The following is a 24295-nucleotide window of genomic DNA, read 5'->3' as shown; positions in this document are numbered from 1 at the left end:
GTGCCCCGCTTGTTCCAAGGCCACAGGCTCCAGGTGATACCGTCCGGGGTTCTTGGCCTCCTTAATCCATAGAAATGGATACATTCAGGCAAGGCTTTATTCGGGGCTCCTGGTGCCGCAGAGGGGAGCAAAAACGACAAGCAAGAGGTTGCCTTGGTCTCTTGCTCCCTGAGGGGGAGCTGAGTGAGTCCCTTATATGGGGTGAGGGTAGGGGGCAGGTCGAGGGGTTGGGCCAGTGGGGTGGCTTGAGTGGTTTGCCCCCCACTTTGGTGGCATTGTGTGCAGGAGGGTGCATACCCCTTGCTTTTGTCTTTTTGTATCTTGTTGTGCAGGATTTGCCTGAAGGCCACTGCACAGTTATTTTTAGTCCCTTCTAGACTCCTTGTATTTTGTTGCTGGAGGAGACATTGATCCAGGTGCAAGCACTGCAGCAAAGGGTCCCAGGTCCCAGCCTGTCTCAGGGGTGCCTACAGCGGGCACTTCAGAATTAGTGGCCTCTCCAACTCCTCCAGCCCTGGGAAGGGAGGCTCCAAGTTCTAACCCTTCTCACCAAGTATCTGGAGCACCCTCTCCCGGGTCCCCACCTTGCCACCCAGTGGGCCTCATCCCCTCTCGGCTGCAGGGATTGAGGAACGGGAGAAGCAGCACCTTCTCCTCTGTTCCCTGGCCTCGGGCCCGATGTATGAAGTGCCCCCATGGCCCTGCCTTGGCGTCCCCAACTGTGGATGATGGGAGGCGGTGGGAGGAGGGAAAGCATGATTTTTGGCCCCAGGCTTTACAATGCTGTTTCTTTAAGACTGATCTGTAACAGGCTCTGAGCCTTTGGGAGAGGCGGGGTGATGAGGTGGGTAAATTTCACTGTTCCTCGTGTGTGGCATAAATGACATAAAATATGAACACAGCTGGGCAAGTCAGGGAGGCTTCCAGGAGGAAGAGGCCTGGAACTGGGCTCAGGGGCAGGCCAGTGGCGGGCCCTTCCATCACAGCTTGCTTTCCCCAGCCCCATTTCCCCTGGCAGGGAAACTCCTTGCTCCCTAAGTTCTTTAGGAAGGCCGTTGGCCTCTTACGCCCTAGAGGGTAGGGTATTCTTGGGTGCCAGCAGAGTGGGGATGCCAGGCTGAGCACCTGCAGCAGCGGAAGGCAGTGTGGGCCGGAGGATGCAGAAGGTGGGCTCACTAGCCCCTCACTCACAGCCTTGCATGTTCCCGGGACTCTCATCAAGCCCATCACCAGCATGAAGCCCAAATACCCAGCTCACTGAGGGTGGGGCGGGGAGGGCATCTGTGCTCCCACGGGCAGGGCTGCCCGCTCTGAGGGGGCTGTGGGTCCACCCAGCCAACAGCCGCCCTTGCCAGGAAGCCCTAAATTTAGGTCTTCCCGCCGCGGAGGAGCTGTTTCCCTCAGCAGCATAATTACAGTAATTATGTGCATTCAGATTACATGGTAATAAAATTAGGATCAAATCAGTCCAAATTGAAATCAGATGAGTTAGGAGCAAAGTAATCAATGACAACATAAATAGAAAAGCCCAAAAGGAAACTTAAACATGCAGACTTATCATCGGAATTGGGGAGGAGGGCGAGTTGTTTAACCTCAGCTGAGAAATATATTTGGGTTTGGGGGGCTGGTTAGAGCCAGAGTTTAAACTGGGTACAGGCTCGCGTGTGGTCTTGTTGGGAGGCTGGGGGTGGGCTCCTGGCAGCCTTCCCTGCTTTGAAACTGCACCTTCTGTACCTCCCCACAGCCCCTTTGTACCTGCCTTAGACAGCCCATACCTTAGCATTTCTTTTATTTTCTTCTTTTCTTTTATTTTTTTATTTTTTTATTTTTTTTTATTTTTGCTTTTCAGGGCTGCACTTGCGGCATCTGGAGGTTCCCAGGCTAGGGGCTGAATCAGAGTTCTGGCTGCTGGCCTACACCACAGCACAACAATGCCAGATCCGAGCTGCGTGTGTGACCTGCACCATAGCTCACAGCAATGCTGGATCCTTAACCCACTGAGCGAGGCCAGAGATTGAACCTGAATCCTCATCGATACTAGTCGGGTTCATTATTGCCGAGCCACAACAGGAACTCCCGTTTGTTTGTTCATTTGTTTTTGGCATTGCATTTCTTGTTGCATGCATGTCTCTTGAAGGCAAGAACCATCTCTCCTCTTTCTTGAAATCCCAGCCAGAATTAATGCCTAGTGCTTGTTGAATAGATTCTCCTTGCCAGTGAGAATAATCTCTGGGTAAGGAAATCCGCCTTATATGGTACTTGCCCTTCCATGTCTTACACCCTCAGCCCCTGTCCCCATGAAGAACCCTGCATGTAGTAGGTGTTCACGCATATCTTGTAGGATGACATCTGCCCCAGCTGGCTAGGAAGTATAGGTGTGGGGAGTCTGCATCTGGTTCATGGTTCTCTTTGGCTCTCTGGGTTGGCGCTGGGCTGAGTGCGGGCTGTGGGTGGCCAAGGACAGCCTGCTCTCCTAGGAAGCAGGAGAGGGGGGCCCAGCCCTCTCTGTCCTCCAAGCCAAGAACAGGAAGAATGGGTCTGACTGGCAGGCAGAGGGCTGCTGGTGCTGGTGACAGGGCACAGATCCTGAAAGGTGTCTGACGCCCCCTCCATCTCCTGCCTTCATGGCTATTCTGGCTCATGTCAGCCCCCAGCAGGCAGAGCCATCGCCCGGCCAAGCCCTGCGAGTAGGGGACAGAGATCTGGGGGTGGACAGTTAGGCCTAGGTTGCGGGAAGGGAGGCTGAAACTGGAACATTGGCAGAACGGGTTGTGCAGGGTGAAACCAGACTAGGTGGCCATGTGCCCAGAGGTGGAGCACCTGCTGTCCCTGTGTCCTGTCCCCATGCTGAGAGCCAGTGTAGGACGCCCCAGGGCGGGTCTGGGTCTGAGAGCAAGGTTGCCCCGGGGTGAGGTGGGAGTGGGCAGAGGGACCTGTGTGGCCACCGCTGGCTGCCCTGGGGGTTAGAGCAGGCTGGGCTGGGTGTGTATGCCCTAGCCCGCCACTTAGGGGAGGGCACCCCAGGCTGTGACGTGGTAACAGCAGTGGGGCAGCCTCCTGCCTTCAGCATGGCCAGCGTCTTGCCAGGGTCCCCAGCCAGTGATTTGGGGCAGGAGAAAAAAAAAAAAAACAAAAACTGTCAATATTTTTTCACATCCCTCCAAAGACAATTCAAAATCATTTAATTGAAAAAGTTAAGGAGTTCCCGTTGTGGCGCAGTGGCTAACAAATCCAACTAGGAACCATGAGGTTGCAGGTTTGATCCCTGGCCTTGCTCAGTGGGTTAAGGGTCCGGCGTTGCCGTGAGCTGTGGTGTAGGTCGCAGACGCAGCTCGGATCCCGCATTGCTGTGGCTCTGGCGTAGACCGGCGGCTATGGCTTCGATTGGACCCCTAGCCTGGGAACCTCCATGTGCCGAGGGTGGGGCCCTAGGAAAGGCAAAAAAAAAAAGAATGGCTGCTCTCCTGCCACTAGCTTCTGGAAATTATGAAGAGTGTTTGTTCCTTCCAGGAAGACACAAAATGCCTTTTCAGGAGCACAGATAACAACAGGTCCAGGGCCCTATGGGAAGTGACGAGGGAGAAAGCAGAGGTGCTGTTGAAGCAGAGCGCTGCAGGCTCAGAAATGACCTTTCTCGGGTTCCCAGGGAGGGAGGAGGGGGTGAGGATTCCAGGGGTACAACCTCTTTGGCAAGCAGGATCAGAGTGTGCACGCCAGGAGCCTGTGTGTTTGAGCACCAAATTAGGAGAACCGGAGAGGTGCTGGCACTTGGAAGGGCAGGGGAACGCTTTCCTCACTCAGGGAAGACAAAAGCCAAGGGTCAAAACATACATGCTTCAGTGCATCCTCTTCCCAGAGGGTCAGAAAGGAGAAAAAGGAAGACCCGCTGACGGCGGCCCTGAATCAGGCACCTCGGAAGACCTGGGCTGCTGACTCAGTTCTGCCACTTACTAGCCCGGTGACCTTGGATAGGTCCCCTAAACTCCGTGTCCCTCAGAACCCACAGCTGTGGAACACCTGTTCCATCAGGTGGCTGCGGTGCTGTGCCCCTCCAGGGGAGCACCCACCTTCCCTGGGGTTGAGAAGGACGAGGGAGAGGATCTCCACCTGGGCTTTGTGGCAAAGGTACATGGCTGCCGCAGGAAAGGAGGTGTTAAGAAGCAGTGTAGGGAGGAGTTCCCGTTGTGGCTCAGTGCGTTGCGAACCTGACATAGTATCTGTGAGGATGTGACTTAGATCCCTGGCCTCACTCAGTGGGTTAAGGATCCGGTCTTGCTGCGAGCTGTGGTGTAGGTTGCAGACATGGCTCCGATCTGGCGTGGTTGTGGCTGTGGCTATGGCATAGGCCGGCAGCTGCAGCTCCCAATTTGACCCCTAGCCTGGGAATCTCCATATCCTGCAGGTGCACCTGTAAAACATAAAAAAGAAAAGAAATAGAGACTAGAGTAGAAAATATCCAAGTTTATTACCCACACTAGAGGTGAGTACGGCGACAAGAGTGGGTGAGTGGTTACATGTGTGTCCGAGACCACGGGGAGGGATCAGAGAGGCTGACCGACCCAGCACAGCAGACCGCACAGGGAGACCATGTCCTTGTGTAAAGTCACTCTTGTGTTTTTTGTTTTGTTTTTTTGTCTTTTTGCCATTTCTTGGGCCGCTCCTGTGGCATATGGAGGTTCCCAGGCTAGGGGTCTAATTGGAGCTGTAGCTGCCGGCCTACACCAGAGCCACAGCAACGTGGGGTCCAAGGTGCGTCTGCAACCTACATCAACAGCTCACGGCAACGCCGGATCCTTAACCCACTGAGTGAGGCCGGGGATCGAACCCGCACCCTCATGGTTCCTAGTCGGATTCGTTAACCACCGAGCCACGACGGGAACTCCTAAAGTCACTCTTGTGAGTAAGGATCAGGATTCCAAGAGGGTGTTTGATGCCACATCCTAATTTATTAATGAGCTCACATAGCTGTCGGGGACAGGAACTCTACTCAGATGGCACAACTACCAGGCTGAGACTTTAAAACAATTCTGGAAGATTAATTATAGATAGAAAATGACGATGATAATAGTTTCTGTCTATTCAGGCACCGCTCTGAGCATTTATCACGTCTTTATCTCATTCAGTTCTCCTGGCAGCCCTGTGGGACAGACACCCATTATTCCCATTTTATGGAAGAGCCGACTGAGGCACAGCCAAGTGAAGTGACTTGGCCAAGGTCATGCAGTTAGTAAGCAGCCAGACCCAGATGTGAACCCAGAAAGCCTGGTCCCAGAGCTCGTGTGCTTAGCTGCGAGGCTGCCCTGCTCTCTGCGTGAAAAGCTTACTTGTGGGTGTGAAGTCAACTCTGGATTTGGGTGGGACCATCCTTCTTCAGAACCCAGGTGGCACAGCCACGTCCTCAAGGGCTGTAGGAGTCCCACTCTTATCTTTTCTTTTTTTTTTGTCTTTTTGCCTTTTCTAGGGCTGCTTCTTTGGCATATGGAGGTTCCCAGGCTAGGGGTCTAATCGGAGCCGTAGCCACCGGCCTACACCAGAGCCACAGCAACACGGGATCTGAGCCGCATCTGCAACCTACACCACAGCTCACAGCAATGCCGGATCCTTAACCCCTGAGCAAGGCCAGGAATCGAACCCGCAACCTCATGGTTCCTAGTCAGATTCGTTAACCACTGCACCACGATGGGAACTCCCCACTCTTGTCTTAGAGGAAGGAGAATTGTGCATTGTATACCTATTTTTAATATGTCTTTAAAATATGTATCTTATATTTAAAGTAGTGTATGTGGGGGGTTTTGTTGATTTTTAATGTGACAGCATTTTTGCCTTTTGCTGGCTGGTTAGAGCACCAGTGTATAAATATATTAGTATTATATGTAAACTCTTTTGTGGTAGGTCATAGAAATCAGATAATAATGTTGACCATGTATGAACATGGTGCACTGAAACCTTGTGGGTTTGATTTGGGACAAATGCTGGCACCAGGCTTAGAGACCATTTTAAACTATCTGGGCAAGTCTGGCAAATACTGGCCAAGGGTGGATGCTTACCTGGGGTCAGAGTGGACCACAAGTTGGACGAGCTAAGGATGTACGTTGTCTCTCTCTCTCTCTCTTTTTTTTTTGTCCTTTTTTTTTAGGGCCACACCTGCGGCGCATGAAGTTCCCAGACTAGGGGTCACATTGGAGCGACTGCTGCCGCCCTACGCCACAGCCACAGCAACATGGGATCTAAGCCACGTCTGTGACCTACACCACAGCTCGCAACAATGCCTTCATCCACTGACTGAGGCCAGGGATCGAACCCGCGTCCTCATGGATGCTAGTTAGATTCATTTCCACGGAGCCGCAATGGGAACTCCCAGCATAGGGTGTATTTGAACAGAGGAATAACTTGCCCCTGTTCGCCAGTAACTGCTGAGCTTTGCCCCTGGCTCGCCGTCTACAGCATGGGCTGCGGGAGATAGAAGCTGGCATTTGCTGAGAAGGACATGGCCGTGAGAAGAGTGTGTAGACACAGAGTGCAGTAGGTTTCTGAATTCTGTCTATAACTCATACTTGGTGGTTTATAAAAAAGCTGGCTCCTGTTCGAATGGGGAATAATGATGCCTAAAGACAGAGGGAGACAAGCCGCACCAGCAGTGGGGATCTGTGAGGGATGAGCAAGATGCTCTTCATTCACTTTGCCTTTTCTTGGTGCCCCCTGTCCTCCGTCTGCCCTGAGGGCTCCGGGGACAACCCCAGCCAGGCCCCTCCTTGGAGCTCCCGTAGCCCTGGGCCAGCACCCCACAAGAGCCGCCTTGTCCTGTAGGGTCCCGCCCTCTTGTGGGATCCTGTGCGTGGTCATCCGGACGTCCTGCCCCCGAGTCACTGGGCCTCCCCAGCCAGGCCCAGCATAGAGCCTGGTCCTGCAGAAGCCTCGGGGGAGGTTTGTAGGGAGGAGCAGTAGGAGTTGAGCTTGAGGGGTGGTCCAGCTCCCCGTGTTCCACATGAGGCCCTGTGGGGCACAGAAATGGCAAGCGACCTTCTCAAGGCCCCATGTCTGTCACGTGCCGAGCCAGCGTTGGGTGGCCTCGTCCTGTGCTTTCCTCTCACCCTAGCTCTGACTTCAGGGACCCATAGTCTTGTGAGTCTTGCTGGGCCACGTGCGCCAGGAGAGCCCTTGGTGTCTGCAGCCTGGGGCCCACATCGCCAGCCAAGCCTGGGCAGTAGGCAGCTAGGGGATTCCTGAACGGCTGGCTCACCTGAGCCCCGGGACCTCAGGCCTGATAGTGTTATAGGCCCAGCTCCCAGACTCCCACATCCTTTCAGTGACCAGCCTGCTGACCCGGAGGCTGGCCGCTTCAGCTCCACCATGAGGGGCTGGAGAGCTACCCGTGTCAGTGCTTGTCAGGGACAGTGGTCAGGCCCCTGGGCTTCAGCTCCTGTCCCGCCATCTCTCTCTCCGGGCCATCAGCTCACCCACTCTGCCTCTCTTGTACTTTCTTCCTCTTCTTCTTTTTTGGCTTTTGTCCTTTTTAGGGCCACATCCACGGCATATGGAGGTTCCCAGGCTACGGGTGTAATCGGAGCTGTTTCTGCTTGCCTACACTACAGCGCATGGCAATGCCAGATCCTCAACCCACTGAGCGAGGCCAGGGATCAAACCCACAACCTCATGGCTCCTAGTCAGATTCGTTTCCGCTGAGCCATGATGGGAAGTCCCTTTTCTTCTTTTTTAAAATCTCCTCTCCGTTCAGTGGGTTCTCTGCCCTGTAAGCCTTTTCCTTGCACATCGCTCACCACAGCTGTGCCCAAATGGTGACCGCAGCCCAACTCACCTCCCCACAGCTAGTGGCCTTTATCTCAGGGTCCCTCGTGCTCCATGGAGGGCGAGTCCACCTGTGCCCTCAGCTGGGGCTGGGGGTCAGGCCACGAGACACACACAGCTGCCCCCCCACATGGGCTGGGGTGGGCCCAGGCAGGGAAAGGAGCAGGGTGGGGGCACGCCAGCTGGGGTGCTGGAACCCACATTAACTCTGGGGGTCGGGAAGGGGAGACGCCTCACGCCAAGTGGCCTTGACATCTGTGTGGCAGTGGGGCTTGGGTTATGAATCATTCCGTTCCTTGCTGAGGGCGGTGGCAGTCGTTCTTGGTCACACTGCCACACCAGGCACATGGGCAGATGACATTCCTGGGTTCAGCAGAAGGGAGGAGGCCTCCAAGAGGCCTGTGGGCCATGAGTGGGTACAACTAGGCCCCCAGCTGTCCCCTGCCTCCCAACTGGCCTGACTGCCATGCATGCCCCAGAGGGCTCCTAAGGGCTGCCTGGTGTGTACCCTTCTCTTCGTGTCACATGTTGTGTGTGATGTGTGCACACGTGACCTGCGCCTATTGGTCCCTTTCCAACTGGAACAGTCCCTCCTGCTCCCAGGACAGAAACAGCCCCAGGCCTTTTTCCCCTGAAAAGTTAGAGCTCCCTGTGTCAGGGAGCAAGCTCAGAGCAGAGCCAGAGTGGCGGCCTGCCTGCTCTGCAGGGTCAGTTGTGTCCCCGAGGCCCAGTCCCCAAGCCCTGCCAGACCGCTGCTCCTGGCTTCCCTTTCTCTGCTGAGTGGGACAGGGACCAACCCAGGCACCTACAGACGCCCGGGCGGAGAAAGGGAGCTGGCACAGACTGGCCTGCTCCTAGGTCCAGGCTTCCGCAGAGCAGCTCCTGGGGAGCTGGGCTCCCCGGAGCACGGGGAACTTTCCCTGTGAGAGGCAGCATCTGTGACCTTGAGCACAAGGCCCTCTTTGGGGGAAGGATCCAGGGAGTCACTGGTGGAAGAAACGGCTGCCCTTCCATTCAGCGGCTGTCCTTCCATTCAGCGGCTGTGTGGCCTCAGACCAGCCGCCTGCCCTCTCTGGTGAGGCATGAGGCATTGCCGTTTTGAGGGTCCAAGGCTGGTGACCCCAGTGACCTTTGCCTCTCCTCTTTGCAGCTGGAGGAGGCAGAGCGCTTTGCCCTGATGGTGATCCACCTCGGGGAAGAAGCTGGGGAGTTCCTCTGCAAGGGCTACCTGGCGCTGGGTCTCACCTACAGCCTGCAGGCCACCGACGGTGAGTGCCATGGCCTGGGAGCCTCTGCTCGGGGTGCCTCAGCTCCCCTCATGGCCTCCCGGGCCTCTTGAACCACCAGTACCCACCCCCATAAAACGGATAGATGAGCTTATGCTTATGAACACACACACGTGCACGCGAAAGGTGCCTGGTTTGGGTTAAAGCCGAAAGCCTCATGGGGAAAGTGTTACAGAGGTTTCTGGTGGGCTGGGGGCAGGGTTTCAGTGGTCAGTGGGTATAGACACTCTCTTGGGGATGCCAAGAAAGTTCTGGAGGTGGATGGTGGCGGCAGCTGCATGACATGGTCAGTGTACTCAATGCCTCTCAATTGTCCTCTTGAAACTCGTTGAGATGGTCAGAAAAGAAGCCTCCTGGGTAACTTCCTGGGTGATGATGGCCAGCATAGAGACGTGGGCCTTTGAAAGGGTCCAGGTGGCACAGCAGACGAAGGAGCAGAAGGACCTCTTGTGCCAAGAAACATGCTGGGAGGCTGGGGATGGGGACACCTAGGGACACCTGCACCCCCTCCCCTGGTAACCAGGGTGGAGGGTGGCAGCCACTGGAACTGCGTAAGTGGGAGCATTTGCCAGACAGAGTCACGGTGGGGCCTGTCCCCGCAGAGCTCTCTTCCCAGGTGGGCCCCCTTCCAACGGCCCCTCACAGCTCCATCTCCCTCCTGTCTCCCGCAGCAACTCTGAAGTCCAAGCAAGACGAATTGCACCGGAAGGCCCTGCAGATGCTAGAGAGGTGAGGAGGCCTGAATGGCAGCATTGGCACGGGGTGGTTCATTCTCATGCTCCCTCAGGCGACCCTTTGGTGTAGACAGAACAAAGGTTTCTGTCCCCATTTTACTTTATTTTATTTGTCTTTTGAGGGCCTCACCCATGGCATATGGAGGTTCCCAGGCTGGGGGTCGAATCAGAGCTGCAGCTGCCAGCCTGCACTGCAGTCACAGCAATGCTAGATCCAAGCCGCTGAGTGAGGCAAGGGATCGAACCTGCGCCCTCATGGATACTAGTTGGGTTCATTACCGCTGAGCCAAGATGGGAACTCCTGTCCCCATTTTATTGACCAGCAAACCGAGGCTCTGAGAGCTCACTTGGGAAGCAGGGAGCAGCCTTTGGGGTTGGGTGGGCAGGTTGAGCCCTCCACGTGGGTGGAGCCCCCCCCCCAACCAGGCTCAGCTCCCACCCAACCCTGCCCCCCACCCCGAGCTCAGGGCTCTAAAAGGGAATAATAACCCCTTAGTTTTGTAATAATTAAGCAGGAGAGCACTTTGCCCAGGGACCTACAAGCAGCAGGGTCTCAGAAAGGGTGTTGGTGGCCTTCTCCCAGCTCCTCCCCATCCTGAGGGCTGTGAGGACCCCAGCCCTCGTCCTCCCCGAGATTTCCTGGGAGCCCAGATTCCAGGTGGGAGGGAGGGGGAACGGGGGGCAGAGAAGCCCCTCCCACCGCGCCAGCAGCCCTGCCTCCCTCCCATCCTTGTGGGGCCCTCTCCTCCGCAGCCGGGGCCTCCCCAGCATCCCTCCCCTCCCTCCTCTGGCCCATCACAGGGCTCTTCCCCTGACCCCGGTGCGTCTTGCTCCCTCTGAGCTGAACGCTGACAGGAAGCTGCTGGGGAGGGGCCTGCCCCAGACTCCATGTGCCGGCTTCCTCGGCCCGTCCAGCTCCCCTTTGGGGCCAGTGGTTCTCAAACCCATGTGAATAGGAGAGTCCCGTCCTGGCCACCCCCTTCTGAACTCCCAGGATCAGGGGACACTGCCTCCCTTCCTCGCCATCTCTTCATTCCCAGGGCTTCTTGCCCAGAGAGGCCAGCCCGAGCCTCTCCATCCTCAGGAAGGGGTCCCTTCTGTCTGTGATGGAGAGGACAGACTCCAGGCTCTGAGCAGACCACGGCCAGGCCAACCACTGCCCAGAGAAGAGGGGCTTCCGCCACCCCCAGTCCTACCCTCCACAATGGCCCCCGCCTCCACCAGAGCCAGCCCTCTAGGCATCCACTGCCCCCACCTTGGGCTTTCTGCCCCAGCCACTGGGCACCCCCAAGAGCAGGGCCGGGCAGAATCCCTGACATTTTTCCCCGCAGTGCCCAGCACAGGGCCGGCATGCTGGAGGCCCCCATCACACCCCCTGGTCGCTGCCCTTTGGTGACTGACTTGCTGCTCCCCTTCCCCATACAGAGCCCAGCAGCTGGCGCCCGGCGACCCCCAGGTCATCCTCTATGTCTCCCTGCAGCTGGCCCTCGTCCGCCAGGTGGGTCCTCATAGTTCCTAACACCCGGGTCTCTGGGGCTGTTCATCTTCTCCTGCCCCACTGCTTTTACCAGCTGTGTGACCCTTGGCAAGTGACTTGACCTCTCTGAGCCTCTGTTTCCTTCCCTGTTATGTGAGCACCTTGGCATTCCACCTCAGCGGGGCCTGGTGAGGATTAAATCAGCTCATGTGGCCCTGGCCCATGGTGGGCACGCAGGAAGGGGTTTTTCTCTGCCTTACCCTCCCTACAACATCCTGGTCTCCTGAGAAGTTGGCAGGTGACCACAGGAAGCGTTTGTGGGTGTCCTCACCTTCTGCCGAGCTTTCTCCAAGGTCTGGGGGAGCAGAGGGATTGGCATGTGGACCTATTTCTATGGGACCCAAAGCTTTCTAGACCCAGTGGACACGTCTGGGGCCTGATGGGAGCCTCCCATCCGCTGACCACCTTGCCCACCCTGGGGACCACCCATGGCTCTCCAGGCCCACCTGCCTGCCTTCTCCCAGCTGAGCAGCTGAGCTCTTGGTGCCGAGAGGACCCTGGTTGGTTCGGGGAGTGAGGCTGGGCAGTAACCCATGCGGTGGGTTACCTTTCAGAAAAGAGGGAGGGCTCCCACCCCCCGGGCCCCTCAGAGCCTCGGCTTTCACATGTGTCTCGGCCCCTCAGGCCGATGCTCTGTGCAAAGCAGGACCTCCCAGGGGCCGACCTCCCAGGGACCCTGATCCTGAGAGTGTGGACCCTGGACCACTCAGGGACTGCAGACAGGTCAGTGGGGAGCAGGGCTAGAACTGTTGGAGAGGAGCCTGCTCAGAGTCAGGAGACGGGCAGCCTGGCTAGCAAGGGTTCTGCTGTGCCCCACACTGGCCTGGGCGACCCCTGCATCTGGAGCGGAGGGTACGGCTGGCCCCATTTGACACCTGAGGTGCTGAGGCTCTGCTGAGCTCAGGGACTGGGGACTGGGCAGGTCAGCACGATGTCTGCGCCAGAGCCCACGGTGACCCAGTTAAGAAGCCCCAAGTGGCTCGCAGGATCCTGTTCCCCTGTCCCATTAGGAGGCAGGGACCTTGGAGCCTTGTTCACCGGCCTGGAGGTCGGTTTTACTGGTTGGTATTGACTTCGGGCCCCTTGTCTTGTCATCACTTAGTTCCGGGGACTGTGTTTCCAGCCCCTCTCCCACGGTGGCCCTGGCCCCTGACATCCAGAGCCGGGAGGAGGCACTCGGTTCCCCTCTGCCCCTCTCTCCAGGGACATCCGTCTGCTCTGGTGCCCCCGGGGTCTCAGACATAAGGATATCTGAGACCACTTTATTTTTATTTATTTACTGTCTTTTTGCCATTGCTTGGGCTGGTCCCATGGCATATGCAAGTTCCAGGCTAGGGGTCAAATTGGAGCTGTAGCCGCCGGCCTATACCACAGCCACAGCAATGCGGGATCCGAGCCGCATCTGCAACCTACACCACAGCTCATGGCAACGCCAGATCCTTAGCCCACTGAGCAAGGGCAGGGACCGAACCCGCACCCTCATGGTTCCTAGTCGGATTCGTTAACCACTGAGCCACGATGGGAACTCCGAGACCTCTTTATTTTTAGCCTTCTGTAAAAGAACTGGTGCTTTTCTTGCCAGCTGAGTTCCTGATCGACCTTGGGTGATGCATTTTTTAATATCCTGAATTATTCAGTCACCTCTTCTGAAGGGTGTCTGTCCTCCCAGAGAGATGGCTGGGCCAGGCCAGCAGAGCCGGGCACCCAGTTTCCTTGGGGACCCCAGATCTTGGTAGCCTCAGAGTAGGGGGAGGGTCAAGGGCCCCCGAATGGACTCTAGGCTGGTCCTGCCTGCCTGGGACTTGAGCCCCTCCAGCCCATCCTGCCCAGAGCACACATGGCTGTCCGGCCCAGGGTGGTAGAGTCCACGCTGGAGACTCCCCAGGGTAGGAGCAGCCTTGAGGAGGCTCAGACAAGCTGAGCCTGCGACCACACTGACCATAGCTTCCTCCTTTACTTTCTGTGACCTTTTCATAAAGGGAGGTCCCCGTGGGAGGACTGGGCCCGGCAGTAGTGCCCACAGCTTGGGCAGAGGCCAGATGGAGACCAGGCAGGGGCAGGCACACCGGGGACCTGAGGCCCCAGCTAACCTGTGCTGTAGGCCCCTCAAGGGGTATTGGAGCCTGGGGTCTGAGGTTTGAGGAATAACTAGACTTTTCTGAAGAGGATTTAGGAGGTTCCCGGGAGGAGAGGGCCCTGGTGTGGATTGAGTCATAGGAGGCGACACAACTGTCAGGCCTAAGCACCTGCAAAAACACATCCCTCAGGACGTGACAGGAAGGATGGATCTTCTTACCTGCTCATTTGCTGCCTGGGCTTTGGGGGCTTGAAGAGGAAACTCACATTTTCCAGTGTGCTCAGAACTCCGCAGGATATTTCCCTCCCTTGTCTGGCTCTCTCAGCCACTGTCATAGGTTGCAACTGTTATCCTCGTTATGCAGCATAAGGACTGCAGCTCAGAGACCAAGTACTCTGCCCTAGGCGCCAGCTAGGAGGTTGCAGATCTGGGATCCACACCCCCATCTAACCCCAGAGCGTAAGCTCTTGCCACTGTGAGTCCTGAGGAGGAGGTGGTGTTTATCTGTCAGCCCCCGTGACCAGGCTCAGAGAAGAGATCCAAATGAAGCTAGTGGTCTGGGTGGCGTCTCCTCACGGCCCCCACGCCTCTCTGGTCTAAGAAGCGCTTTGCAGCCAGTCCTTCATGGTGCACTGTGAACCTGCCGCTCTGGATCGACTCTTGCCTGGGGACAGCACTGGCTTCCCTGGCCCGCCTTGGGACAGCAGATCCTTCTTGCCCTTTTGTTTGGGGGTGTGTTTTCTTTTTTTTTTTTTGTCTTTTTGCTATTTCTTGGGCTGCTCCCGCGGCATATGGAGGTTCCCAGGCTAGGGGTCGAATCAGAGCTGTAGCCACCGGGCTACGCCAGAGCCACAGCAACGCGGGATCCGAGCCGCGTCTGCAACCTACACCACAGCTCACGGCAACGCCGGATCGTTAACCCACTGAGCAAGGGCAGGGATCGAACCCGCAACCTCATGGTTCCTAGTCGGATTCGTTAACCACTGCGCCACAACGGGAACTCCATGGGGGTGTGTTTTCTCATCAGACCTCACCCCCACCCCTGGTGCCCGGGGTCTCACTTGAATCTGCCGCACCCTCATTGGCTGGCACCTGACCCCAGGTGGGGGCGGGGTGGGGGAGGGGGCGGAGGTGTGAGCCTTGGGGAAGGTCGCTAAGCTGGCGGTTTTCTCTGGCAGATCTCCAGCGCCATGGAGCAGCTGCAGGAGGCCCTGAAAGTGTGCAAGGATGATGCCAACGCGCTCCACCTGCTGGCGCTCCTCTTCTCCGCCCAGAAACACTACCAGCATGCCCTGGACGTCATCAACATGGCCATCGCAGAGTATCCCGAGAACTTCAAGTGAGTTCCCCGCAGACACTGCTGAGCTGGGGGGCTGTGTGCACACCCTGCCTCACCATGTCATCAGCCAGCACACACGGATGACGTGCCCGCTGCAGGCACACCCCCCGGCTGGAGGGTCAAGGTGGGGCAGTGACCTGTGGGGTCAGAGCCTGGTTCTGGCGTTCTGTTTTGGGCCAGGTGGCACCCTGTGGGAAGTGGGGAGCTCTCTGTGGTAATTGCAGGCTCCCCAGGGGGCTGCGCAGACCACTAAGGAAACTGTGCTCCAATGCGTGTGGCTCGAGGTGCTTCCATCCCGCCCTGGGCTCTGCATTTGCGCCTCATGGGGACACCAACTTGCGTGAGGTCATCATGACCCTGGCCGGGCTGATGGAGGCCAAGTGAGCCATCCACCTACTTCCAAGCAGTCCGGGCAGTCAAGGGGAAGAGGGACCATCCCTCCCGGTGCCCCTGGCCTCTCCCTCTGTCCCCAGCTCCTCCACAGCCCTGTTTACCACGTTGCCCAGATGCCTATCTCTGTGGAGCAGAGTTTATGCTGCACTTGGCCCTGGTGGTGGTGGGCAGGACAGGCCTAGACCCCCGTGTCCTCACCTATTCACAGAAGACCCCCTGCCACCCACCCAGGACATTGGGGAATAAGAGCCTCCTGGGCAGCTGAGGCCGGAGGGTGCCTTGCTCTGTGAAGCAGGGGGATCATCTTGATTTCGGCCCTCCTTCCCTGGGGCAGGTGACACTGGGTGTAATAGACCCTGCTTCTCTGAATCCCATGATCCCAGGAGGAGCGGCCCTGAGCACCCCCACTTCTACTATGCCCCACCTTAGGGCCAGAAGGAGGGCCATTTAAAACCAGCCAAAGGCATTCAGAGAGCAGATATCCCTTTAGCAGAAAGGAACGTGGTACCCTGAGAGGTGACTCACGTCAGCAATGGAAACAGGTTCACAGAGAATTAAGGAAATTGGTGGGTGCCACAGCCCCGATCGGTGATCAAGGGAAGCTGCCGCTGGTCCAGCCCAAGGAAAAGTTCCTTCTATATGGAGAGCCCAAGCATCTGTCTGTCCATCCTTAGCCCAGCTGGGGTGGGACTGACCATGCAGGCAGGGTTCAGGCCTCCCTGTGCCCTTGGCCTTCTTCAGAGGCTGCTGCTGTGGCTTTGCCTGTGGACTTTGCTGGGGATGGCTTCCTCCTCACCAGGCTTCAAGCAGGGTGCTTTGGGAATGGCAGCATCTCAACCATAATCTCCCAGTGTCCCCACTGAAGCGGGAGCCCCAGGGGAAAATGCCTAGGATGGGTCCAGACTGACCCCCCTACCCAAAACACCCTGGCACCTGACCCCATCGTCCTGGGCCAGGTGGGTCCCAGATGCCCAAGGCCAGGAGTACGCAGATACAGTACATAGCCAGCCCAACATAGCCTGTTCTCAGTGTCCGGGAGATGGCCCTGGCTCTTGGCCTCTACCGTGCATTTGAGAAATCATTAAAATTGAAATGAGTTCATTTCCAAAGGCAGGTTGCAGAGTTCCCATTGTGGCTCAGGGGTTAAGAGGCCTTAGACATTGTCTTTCTTCCAAGTGAAATCTTCCATGCAGGTGGAGATGGAACAGGGGGGAGCAGAGCCTTCCCAGGAAGGCCAGGGGTGTGTGTATGTGAGGGGGCTGGTCACGTGCTCCTGCCTCCAACCCTCAGCCCCCCAGTTCCAGTACAGGAGCCCCCATTCCAGCATCTCCCACCTTATTGCACATCCAGGCTGAATGCTTTCTGCTGCAGAAAGGCCATTCTTTGCAAGTCTGCTTGAAGCCCACGCTGTGTGAGGCACAGTAGGAGTAGGCTTTGTGTGTGAGGGCAGCATCCTCCGGCCCTGGCCAATCAGGAGGTACCTTCTGCCGCCCATCCTCTTCCTCCTGGCTCCTGGCTCCTGGGCTGGGCGAGGAAGCCTTCTTCTTCATTGTCAGCTTCCCCCAAGTGCTCTCTCTACCCCTCCACTCCTCCCACCTCGATCAGGTGCCAGCTGTCAGCTCCTTCACCAGAAATGCTTCACCCACTCAAAGTGTCTTCACCCAGCCAGCGGGGGAGGTGGTCCTTGCCATGAGGTTGGTGACACTCCGCCAGGTGCCCCGTGAGTGGACTTCTGGACCTCCAGAGACACCTGTACCTGAACTGTGGCATTTGCACCTGCACGCAGGCAGCCAGGGAAGTGGCTTTTAGCCAACCCTCCAAGGCATCCTGAACCCAAAATAGATGGGAAGCCCGGGTGCAGATTTGTGCGGTCGGTCAGTGCGCAGGACAGCTGCTGCTCTGGGTCAGCTGCGTCCCCACTTCTGCAGGCAGGAGCCTTCTGAAGGGGCAGCGTCTGCCATGGGAACAGCGCTCCCCCATCCAAACACCACAGAGCCAGGGCCTCTCAGGGGCTGGGGTCTTAAGAAGACACCTCTGAGGTCCCAGCCTAAGGAAGGAAGAGCCTCAGAGGCCTCCTCGGGGCGCCTCTGTTACTCTGTTCCTGCAGAGGGACCTCCTGTGGAGCCCTGGGGACCAGAGCATCCCAGCAGCCCGGGATGCCTCACTCTATGAGGTCTGCCCGTCCAGGGGCTGCGGGGATAGAAAAAAAGAGCCAGGTTCTTCATCTCTGAGCCACCGTGGGGCCCTCACATCCAGACCCTGAGGGGCTCCTTCTTGATCTGGGCCAGCCCTAAAAGGCTGTCAAACTAACTGGAAAAAAATACACAGGGGGCTTCTGGCTTCCAGAACTGTGAGAGCATATAGTTCTGTTGTCTTAAGCCAACACCAAAACCAACCAACCAAAAAAACCTTAAAAAAATAGCGGGGAGAGGGAGAGAGAGTTGGGAATGGGGGTGGAAGCTCCCCCTGCCACACAGCACTCCGGAGTGACCCTAGGGTGTGACCATGGCTCTTTGCAAATAAGTCAGTAACTTTTCCCCACAGATGAAACCCATGGATTAGCAGGAAATGTCATTGAGTCCATTACCGGTCAGGGATCACTGAAGAATGTCATTGCTCTTCAGTTGAAACTGCATCCTGCCTCTCCAGCTGCTCCTTGCATTGGGAACACGCTGTGTGTGGCTCCAGCTGTTGCCACGGCAGTTAATTAAACCTCTCACCCCGTAAATATCACTGTGGCCAAAGGGGGGAAAAAAAAAATCAATCCCCTTCGCTCTGACCTCAGCATCCCCAACAAGGTCTGTATTCTAAGCACTTAAAGGCCTGTGGTCTGGGTCTGTCTGCCACCCAGTGCCCTGCCGACGGCTGTGTCAGGTGGCTGGGACCTGTTGAGGCGCTTCCTTTCTGCACAGGCTGCCTTAGTGAAGGAGAGGCTGGCAGGGTGGTGTCAGGGGTGGAGGAGGCCTGGCACGGGCGATGCTGGTGGGTGCCACAGACCCCTGTCCTCGTGAGCCTGTCCCCACACGGGAGCCATAGCAGGTCCCTGCCTGTGCCACCTCCAGCTTGCCCCTCCTTCACGTGCCTCCATCCTCTCCTCTGTTTAAAGGCTCCCATCTGTCCGACCTCCCTCTGCCTCCAAGGTCTTTTGTGAGACTCAGATAAGAAAAGATAGCGCAAGCGGTTTTACTACTGGGTTCAAGGACAGCGGGGCGGGGGGGGGGGGTGCGGATCTGGAAGATGGTCCATAAACAGTGTAAGGCTGTGACCTGGGTTGTGAGGGAGGCAGTGCAGGCGATGGGCCAGGCGGTGGGGAGGGGGCTGCTGTGATAAGGTGTTCGGGCTCCGTAGCTGCCCAAGAGGTCACCATTCCTACGGGGAGACTTAAGCCTCCGGGAGAAAAACCCAGCTTTCGTGGAGTTGACTTTTGAAAACCCTCCTGAATTCAGGGATTAGAAGGCAAAGCAAAGAGGATCTCAGTTTCCGTGCGGTGGGGCGGCCGTTGGTTAACAGAGCTCGCGTTTCAAAAGGCAGGAACGTGATGAGGCAGAGAACGATGCCCTGTGGGGACAGCGTGAACCTGGCACGGGGTGTGTGTGGGGGGACCAGACACCCAAGCAGCTTCCTGAAATCCCAGGGGCTTCAGGCTAAGAAGCCCTGGACACATGGGCAGGCCGGGCTGTCGCTGGCCGGTGTGCAGGGGGCCTCAAGGGGGCAGCAGGCTCCCTGTTTGGAGCTGGGTTCCGAGCCAGATCGGGCCTCGGAATGGGAGAGGTCCAGCAGCCAGCGCAGAGATGCCTGTGCGGGTCGCTTCTCCGGATTGGGACTCAGCTGGGAGGGTCATGGGGAACAGGCTGCTGATAAGCTTGGTTCCCAAAGCCACGGGCTCCGGGCTCCGTCGGGTGCTGGTTTTAGGTAACAGATTCCTTGTGCTTTAGTCAGGCCGCTTGTCGGGGGAAGGTCGCCATAGTAACCAAACAACATTCCTGGGCTAATGATGGGAGCTTTCCAATAACCAGCCCGTCAGTCACTGCTCCCACCCTGGGCCTGGCAGCCTGCCAGACCGGTTTTGAAAGCCCAGGCCATGGGTTGGTTGGCAGAAGAGGAGCCAACTGGTTTGTCCTTCCCTTCCCCTCGGTGGCAGGGCCACCTCCTCCCACTCTGCCTGGGAGTTTCTGCCCAGCCCAGGTCCTGGAACACTTGGAAGGTCCTGGGGGAAGGGGTGTTGGAGCCCTAGGGAGCGCTCCCCAGAGCTGTAGCTCCCATTTGACCCCTAGCCTGGGCCCTCTTGACAAGCCAGAGCTCGCCACGTAGAAACAAATGGAACCAGTCACAGCATCTCCCCCAGGAAACCTGGGCTGTTTTGGAAAATGTTTGAGTTGACAAACTAGGCGTTAGCTGTGGCCAACGTCAGCTTCAAGGGCTCCCCTCTGATTCCCTACCTGGCCAGCCTCACCTTTTTCTTAGGTTTGCGTGTGTTAAATGTCCAGTCGTGCCTTCCACCGAGCAGAAACAATCGGAGGCCTGGGGCTTCTGTGAATGTCTCCGCCTTAAACCCGGCATGTTTGCTGGATGGTTCTTATTAGGGACTTGCCGAAGATCAAAAGGACACTTAAAATACCAGCGCTTCAGCGAGGGGGCTGGAATCAAAGGTATTAGCACAAACAGAGTTTTTCACCTTGCCAGGTTCATTAGACATTTTTGGCTGCCACAGTCCCTGGTAAGGACAAGAGCCGCAGGGTAAACTTGCAGGGCATGTGGTTGATGGGAGTGTTAAGCCAGCCATAATCACGGGCACTGGTCCACTCTTCCCCAAAGGTCAGCTCCTGCTCAGCTAAGCTGGGTTGACATTCAGCATGTCCCTTCGCTGGTTGTTCTGTGGAGCCTCCTGTGACCTCACTGTGTGACACTGCAGTCTGCTAGTGTCCTCACTCTCTCTGTGGCTTCTGCTTACACTCCAGCTAGGAGGGTAGATGATCCAGGAGGTTTGATTTGGGGAAGAAGAGGGAAAGGGGGGGACAGACAGGTATTTGCAGGCTTTCCAAAAGGAATTCTTTGTTTGAAAGTGGTTTGGGGGAGTTTCCTTTGTAGCTCAGAGGTAACCCACCTGACTAGTGTCCGTGAAGGTATGGGTTTGATCCCCAGCCCCCGCTCAGTGGCTTAAGGATCCAGCACTGCCATGCGCTGTGGCGTAGGTCACAGATGCAACTTGGTTCCTGCGTTGCTGCGGCTGTGGCATAGGCCAGCAGCTGTAGCTCCCATTTGACCCCTAGCCTGGGAACTTCCATATGCTGCAGGTGCAGCCCTAAAAAAACAAATAAATAAAGTGGTTAGCCCTTTGCTTCCTGATCCTCCTGGAGGATCCACATTTGCTGGAGGCAGGCACTGTGTTCCCGGAGCCTTTGGTTTTCAAGCAGGCGTGGCCCATCCCCAAGTCCCTGGGAAAGGGTCCAGGAGGCTTTTTCATGCCCATGAAGTAAGGCTGCCCCTACCCCTGCAGTGGGTGGTCTTAGGTCCCCAGGTCTGCTCCCTGGGTAGAGATTATAGACCAAGACCAAGGTGTTTGCTTCTTGGTGTCTTATGCTGCGCTGGAGCCAACGTTTGTTCCATTGAAGTACCTGCTTTCTGGAAATTCTTCCACCCTGGAATGAGTTTGGAATGGGTCTATGGGGTTTGGTTCATATCTTTCAAGATTAAGAATTTGTGTCCAGCGGTAACTGGAGGTGACCTGCCTCTGAAGGAAGCCGGGCCGGAAGGCCCCTGGTTCAGACATCTGTCAGGAAAGCTAAGGGTGTGCTGTGGGTGCTGGTGGCTGTTCTGCAGGTGGGGCAGGGCTTTGAAGCAAAGAGGTGCTAATCCTGGAGGCAGAAGCTTGCGGGCTCTCAATTTTAAAGCTTCAAAGTCAAGGCATATTGAATGAATTCATTACGAGGTAGAGCGTCAGTGCAAACCTTGAAAGATTAGGGGACATGGGTCGGTGTATTCCTCCAGAACCAAGGAAAAATGATGGGTTTTCAGAGCTGAGAAAAAACAGAACCAAGGAAAAATGATGGGTTTTTAGAGCTGAGAAAAGCTGCCGTAAGTGTCCCTTCCAAGGTAGGGGTTAGTCCATGGGAAGATAATAAAGACGGGCCTATGGCCCTCTCCCTTTCAGGGAGGCTGTTCCTCTTAGGGCTTTAAAATAATACCCTTGGAGTTCCCATCGCAGCTCATCGGACACGAATCTGACTAGCATCCATGAGGACACAGGTTCGATCCCTGGCCTTGCTCAGTGGTTTAAGGATCCTCTGCCACAGACTGGCAGCCACAACTCCAATTTGACCTCTCGTTTGGGAACCTCCCTATGCCGCAGGTGCGGCCCTAAAAATAAGACCAAAAAAAGAAAAAAGTAACACCCTCAAAGAGCAAGTGCGTGGGAGCGTAATCAATTCATTGCCCTGGTGGAGTCTGGGAGGCCTGTGACCTTGAGCACTTCCTGGCTTTGCAGGTCTGAGTGAGCACCCGGTGACTACAGCCTGAATAGAGGCGAGGGCGTGGCTGCCTCCTACTCAGACGCTGCTCCTTCCCTTCTCCCCACTGCCCATCCTGTGCTAGGGGAGGGGCCTCAGAGCCCCACCTGCGGGCTTTCATCCCTGTCCCTGCTGGTCAGATCCCAAGGGGTGCCCTCCTTACCTGGCTTCACTTCCAAATCCATCCTCACAGGCTCCCCTCAGGCTCCACTTTGCCCTGAAGCTCCTGCACTTAACGCTGAACCCCTCAGGAGCTCCCGCTGTGGCGCAACAGGATTGACAGTGGCTTGGGAGCACTAGGACATGGGTTTGATTCCTGGCCCAGCATGGTGGGTTAAGGATCCAGCATTGCCGCAGCTGCGGCTTAGTTTGAGGCTTCGGATCGGATCTGATCCCTGGCCTGGGAGCTTCCTATGCTGTGGGGCAGCCAGTTGAGTATCGGATGCTTCTTCTGTTTCCTAGTTGCCTTGGATGTGTGGTTGAGCTTCCCTGAGGACATGGAGGCACCTGCAGGGCAGAGAAGGCCTGTCCTCTGGCTCCCCTTCCTCCCTGCAGGAAACCCAAGGTGGGGCACCCCGCACACCAGTAGCCCCTCCCACGGGGAGACCCTGGTTGTCGTTTTGTTTGTTCTCTAAGGAAGTGGCGGGGTTGGGGAGTGAGGGGGGATGACACATGGGAATGTCGGCTTCTTACAGCCCTCAGAGTGCTCTCACATCCCCTTAACCTGGTTTGGTTATTGTTTGGGTTTGATTTAGTGTTTATAACCCTCCTACTCTAAAAGTGAAACGGCTTAACAGGAAAGTTAGCTGGTATCTCAGGGTCAGCTGACAAGTGGCAAAACAGGAACTAGAACCCAAGCCAGCTGATTGGCTGAACAACCCCAATATGCTTGAACTCCAGGAGCTTCAATAATAGTACCACAGCGGGACACCCAGGGCTCCTCTGCACCAGGCACTGCTCTAAGCACTTTTCATGCATTAACTCTTTTTTTCTTTCTTTTTTTTTTTTCCTGGTCTTTTCAGGGCCACCTGCACGGCATATGGAAGTTCCCAGGCTAGGAGTCGAATCAGAGCTGCAGCTGCCAGCCTACACCACAGCCACAGCAATGCAGGATCTGAGCTGCCTCTGCGACCTACACCGAGGCTTGCGCCAGTACCAGATCCTTAACCCACTGAGCAAGGCCAGGGAGTGAACCCGAGTCCTCATGGATCCTAGTTGGGTTCATTACCGCTGAGCCGCTACAGGAACGCTGGGAGGTGTAGGAATGGTTACTCCCACTTTCCGGGTGAGGAAACAGAGGCACAGAGGGCATAAGTAGGCACCTGTGTATAACGGGCTCAGTAAGTCATAACAAGAGGACCCAGGTGGACCGAAGCCATTATGTATGTTATTTGCACATAACAACCACCAGAGCTTAGCGACCCTGTCATTTCCATTTTATAGCTATGAAGCTCAAGCTCTAAGGTAAAATGACTGGCCAGCATGAGGGTGAGGGGGTGGGGGTCTCATAACTAGCAGGGAAGCTGGGATTTGAACTTGGGTCGGCCGACTTGGGCCCTGGTTTCCCAGAGGAGCCCTATTTCCTGTAGAGCTCCAGGCGGTGCACAGGCTCTGGCCTCCTGGCTGAGGAGTTACTTTCCAGAGGCGTGGCTGCCTGACTCAGAGAATAGCCTGCTTTTTCCACTCAATTATGTGTTTTCTATAAAAATAGAACTCTTCATTAAAATAACGCAGCACAGCCATCAGCTGGAATTAGTAATTACTGTCCTTTAAAGAGATAATTGCCCCTTTTGTGTATTCGCCCTACCTGCTGCCACCCTCTCCCCCTCTTTGGCAGGGCTCCTGCAGTGGCCAGGAGCCGAGGCCAGGGGACCTGGGAATGTGCTGATGGGGCAGTGGGACCCGGGAGAAGGGTGAGTTCCCGCAGGCTGCTTTTCAGCTTTGCTTCCTCAGGTCCTGGTCCTGGGGCCCCTGCAGCTTTCCCAGCCTCAGTGAATCCTTGTGACTCAACTTCCTTCTTCTGTTACCCAACAAAGACTTGTTGAGTGACATTGGGTGAGACGCTGGGGATTCAAAGATAAGAAAGACACGGTCCCTGGAGTTCCCGTCGTGGCTCAGTGGTTAGCAAATCCGACTAGGAACCATGAGGTTGCAGGTTTGATCCCTGGCCTTGCTCAGTGGGTTAAGGATCCAGTGTTGCCGTGAGTTGTGGTGTAGGTCGCAGACGTGGCTCGGATCCCGCATTGCTGTGGCTCTGGTGTAGGCCGGCGGCTACAGCTCCGACTCGACCCCTAGCCTGGGAACCTCCATATGCCGCAGGAGCAGCCCAAGAAATGGCAAAAAGACACACACACACACACACACACACACACACAGACATGGTCCCTGACCGAGCGCGCGCGCGCGCACACACACACACACACACACACACAGAGACATGGTCCCTGACTGAGCGCAGGGTCTGGGAGGGAAGACTGGTAATGATGGAGCCATCTCAGGATGCCCACTGACCTTGCTCAGGGGGTGGCCAGGCACCGGGGGTGGCTGCCTTTAAAGTTTCTGTTGCCCTTAGTCCTCCTAACAGCCTTCCTGGTAGCACCATTGTGGCCCCTGTTCA

General features: G+C 56.4%; 1 protein-coding gene across 2 annotated transcripts in view; it reads left to right on the top strand.

Moving 5' to 3' along the window:
• The window catches only part of TTC7A (tetratricopeptide repeat domain 7A), a 134555-nt gene that overhangs the window by 76039 nt on the left and 34221 nt on the right, over nucleotides 1–24295 (top strand). For both annotated transcript variants that reach the window (XM_047782133.1, XM_047782134.1), the window contains 4 exons: nucleotides 8957–9074; nucleotides 9764–9821; nucleotides 11252–11324; nucleotides 14619–14779. In XM_047782133.1, the coding sequence (XP_047638089.1) occupies nucleotides 8957–9074; nucleotides 9764–9821; nucleotides 11252–11324; nucleotides 14619–14779 (410 nt within the window). The remainder of the gene's footprint in view (nucleotides 1–8956; nucleotides 9075–9763; nucleotides 9822–11251; nucleotides 11325–14618; nucleotides 14780–24295) is intronic.

Source organism: Phacochoerus africanus, chromosome 5, assembly GCF_016906955.1.
Source record: "Phacochoerus africanus isolate WHEZ1 chromosome 5, ROS_Pafr_v1, whole genome shotgun sequence".
NCBI classification, from domain to species: domain Eukaryota; kingdom Metazoa; phylum Chordata; class Mammalia; order Artiodactyla; family Suidae; genus Phacochoerus; species Phacochoerus africanus.
This window is presented reverse-complemented; position numbering and strand designations above follow the sequence as displayed.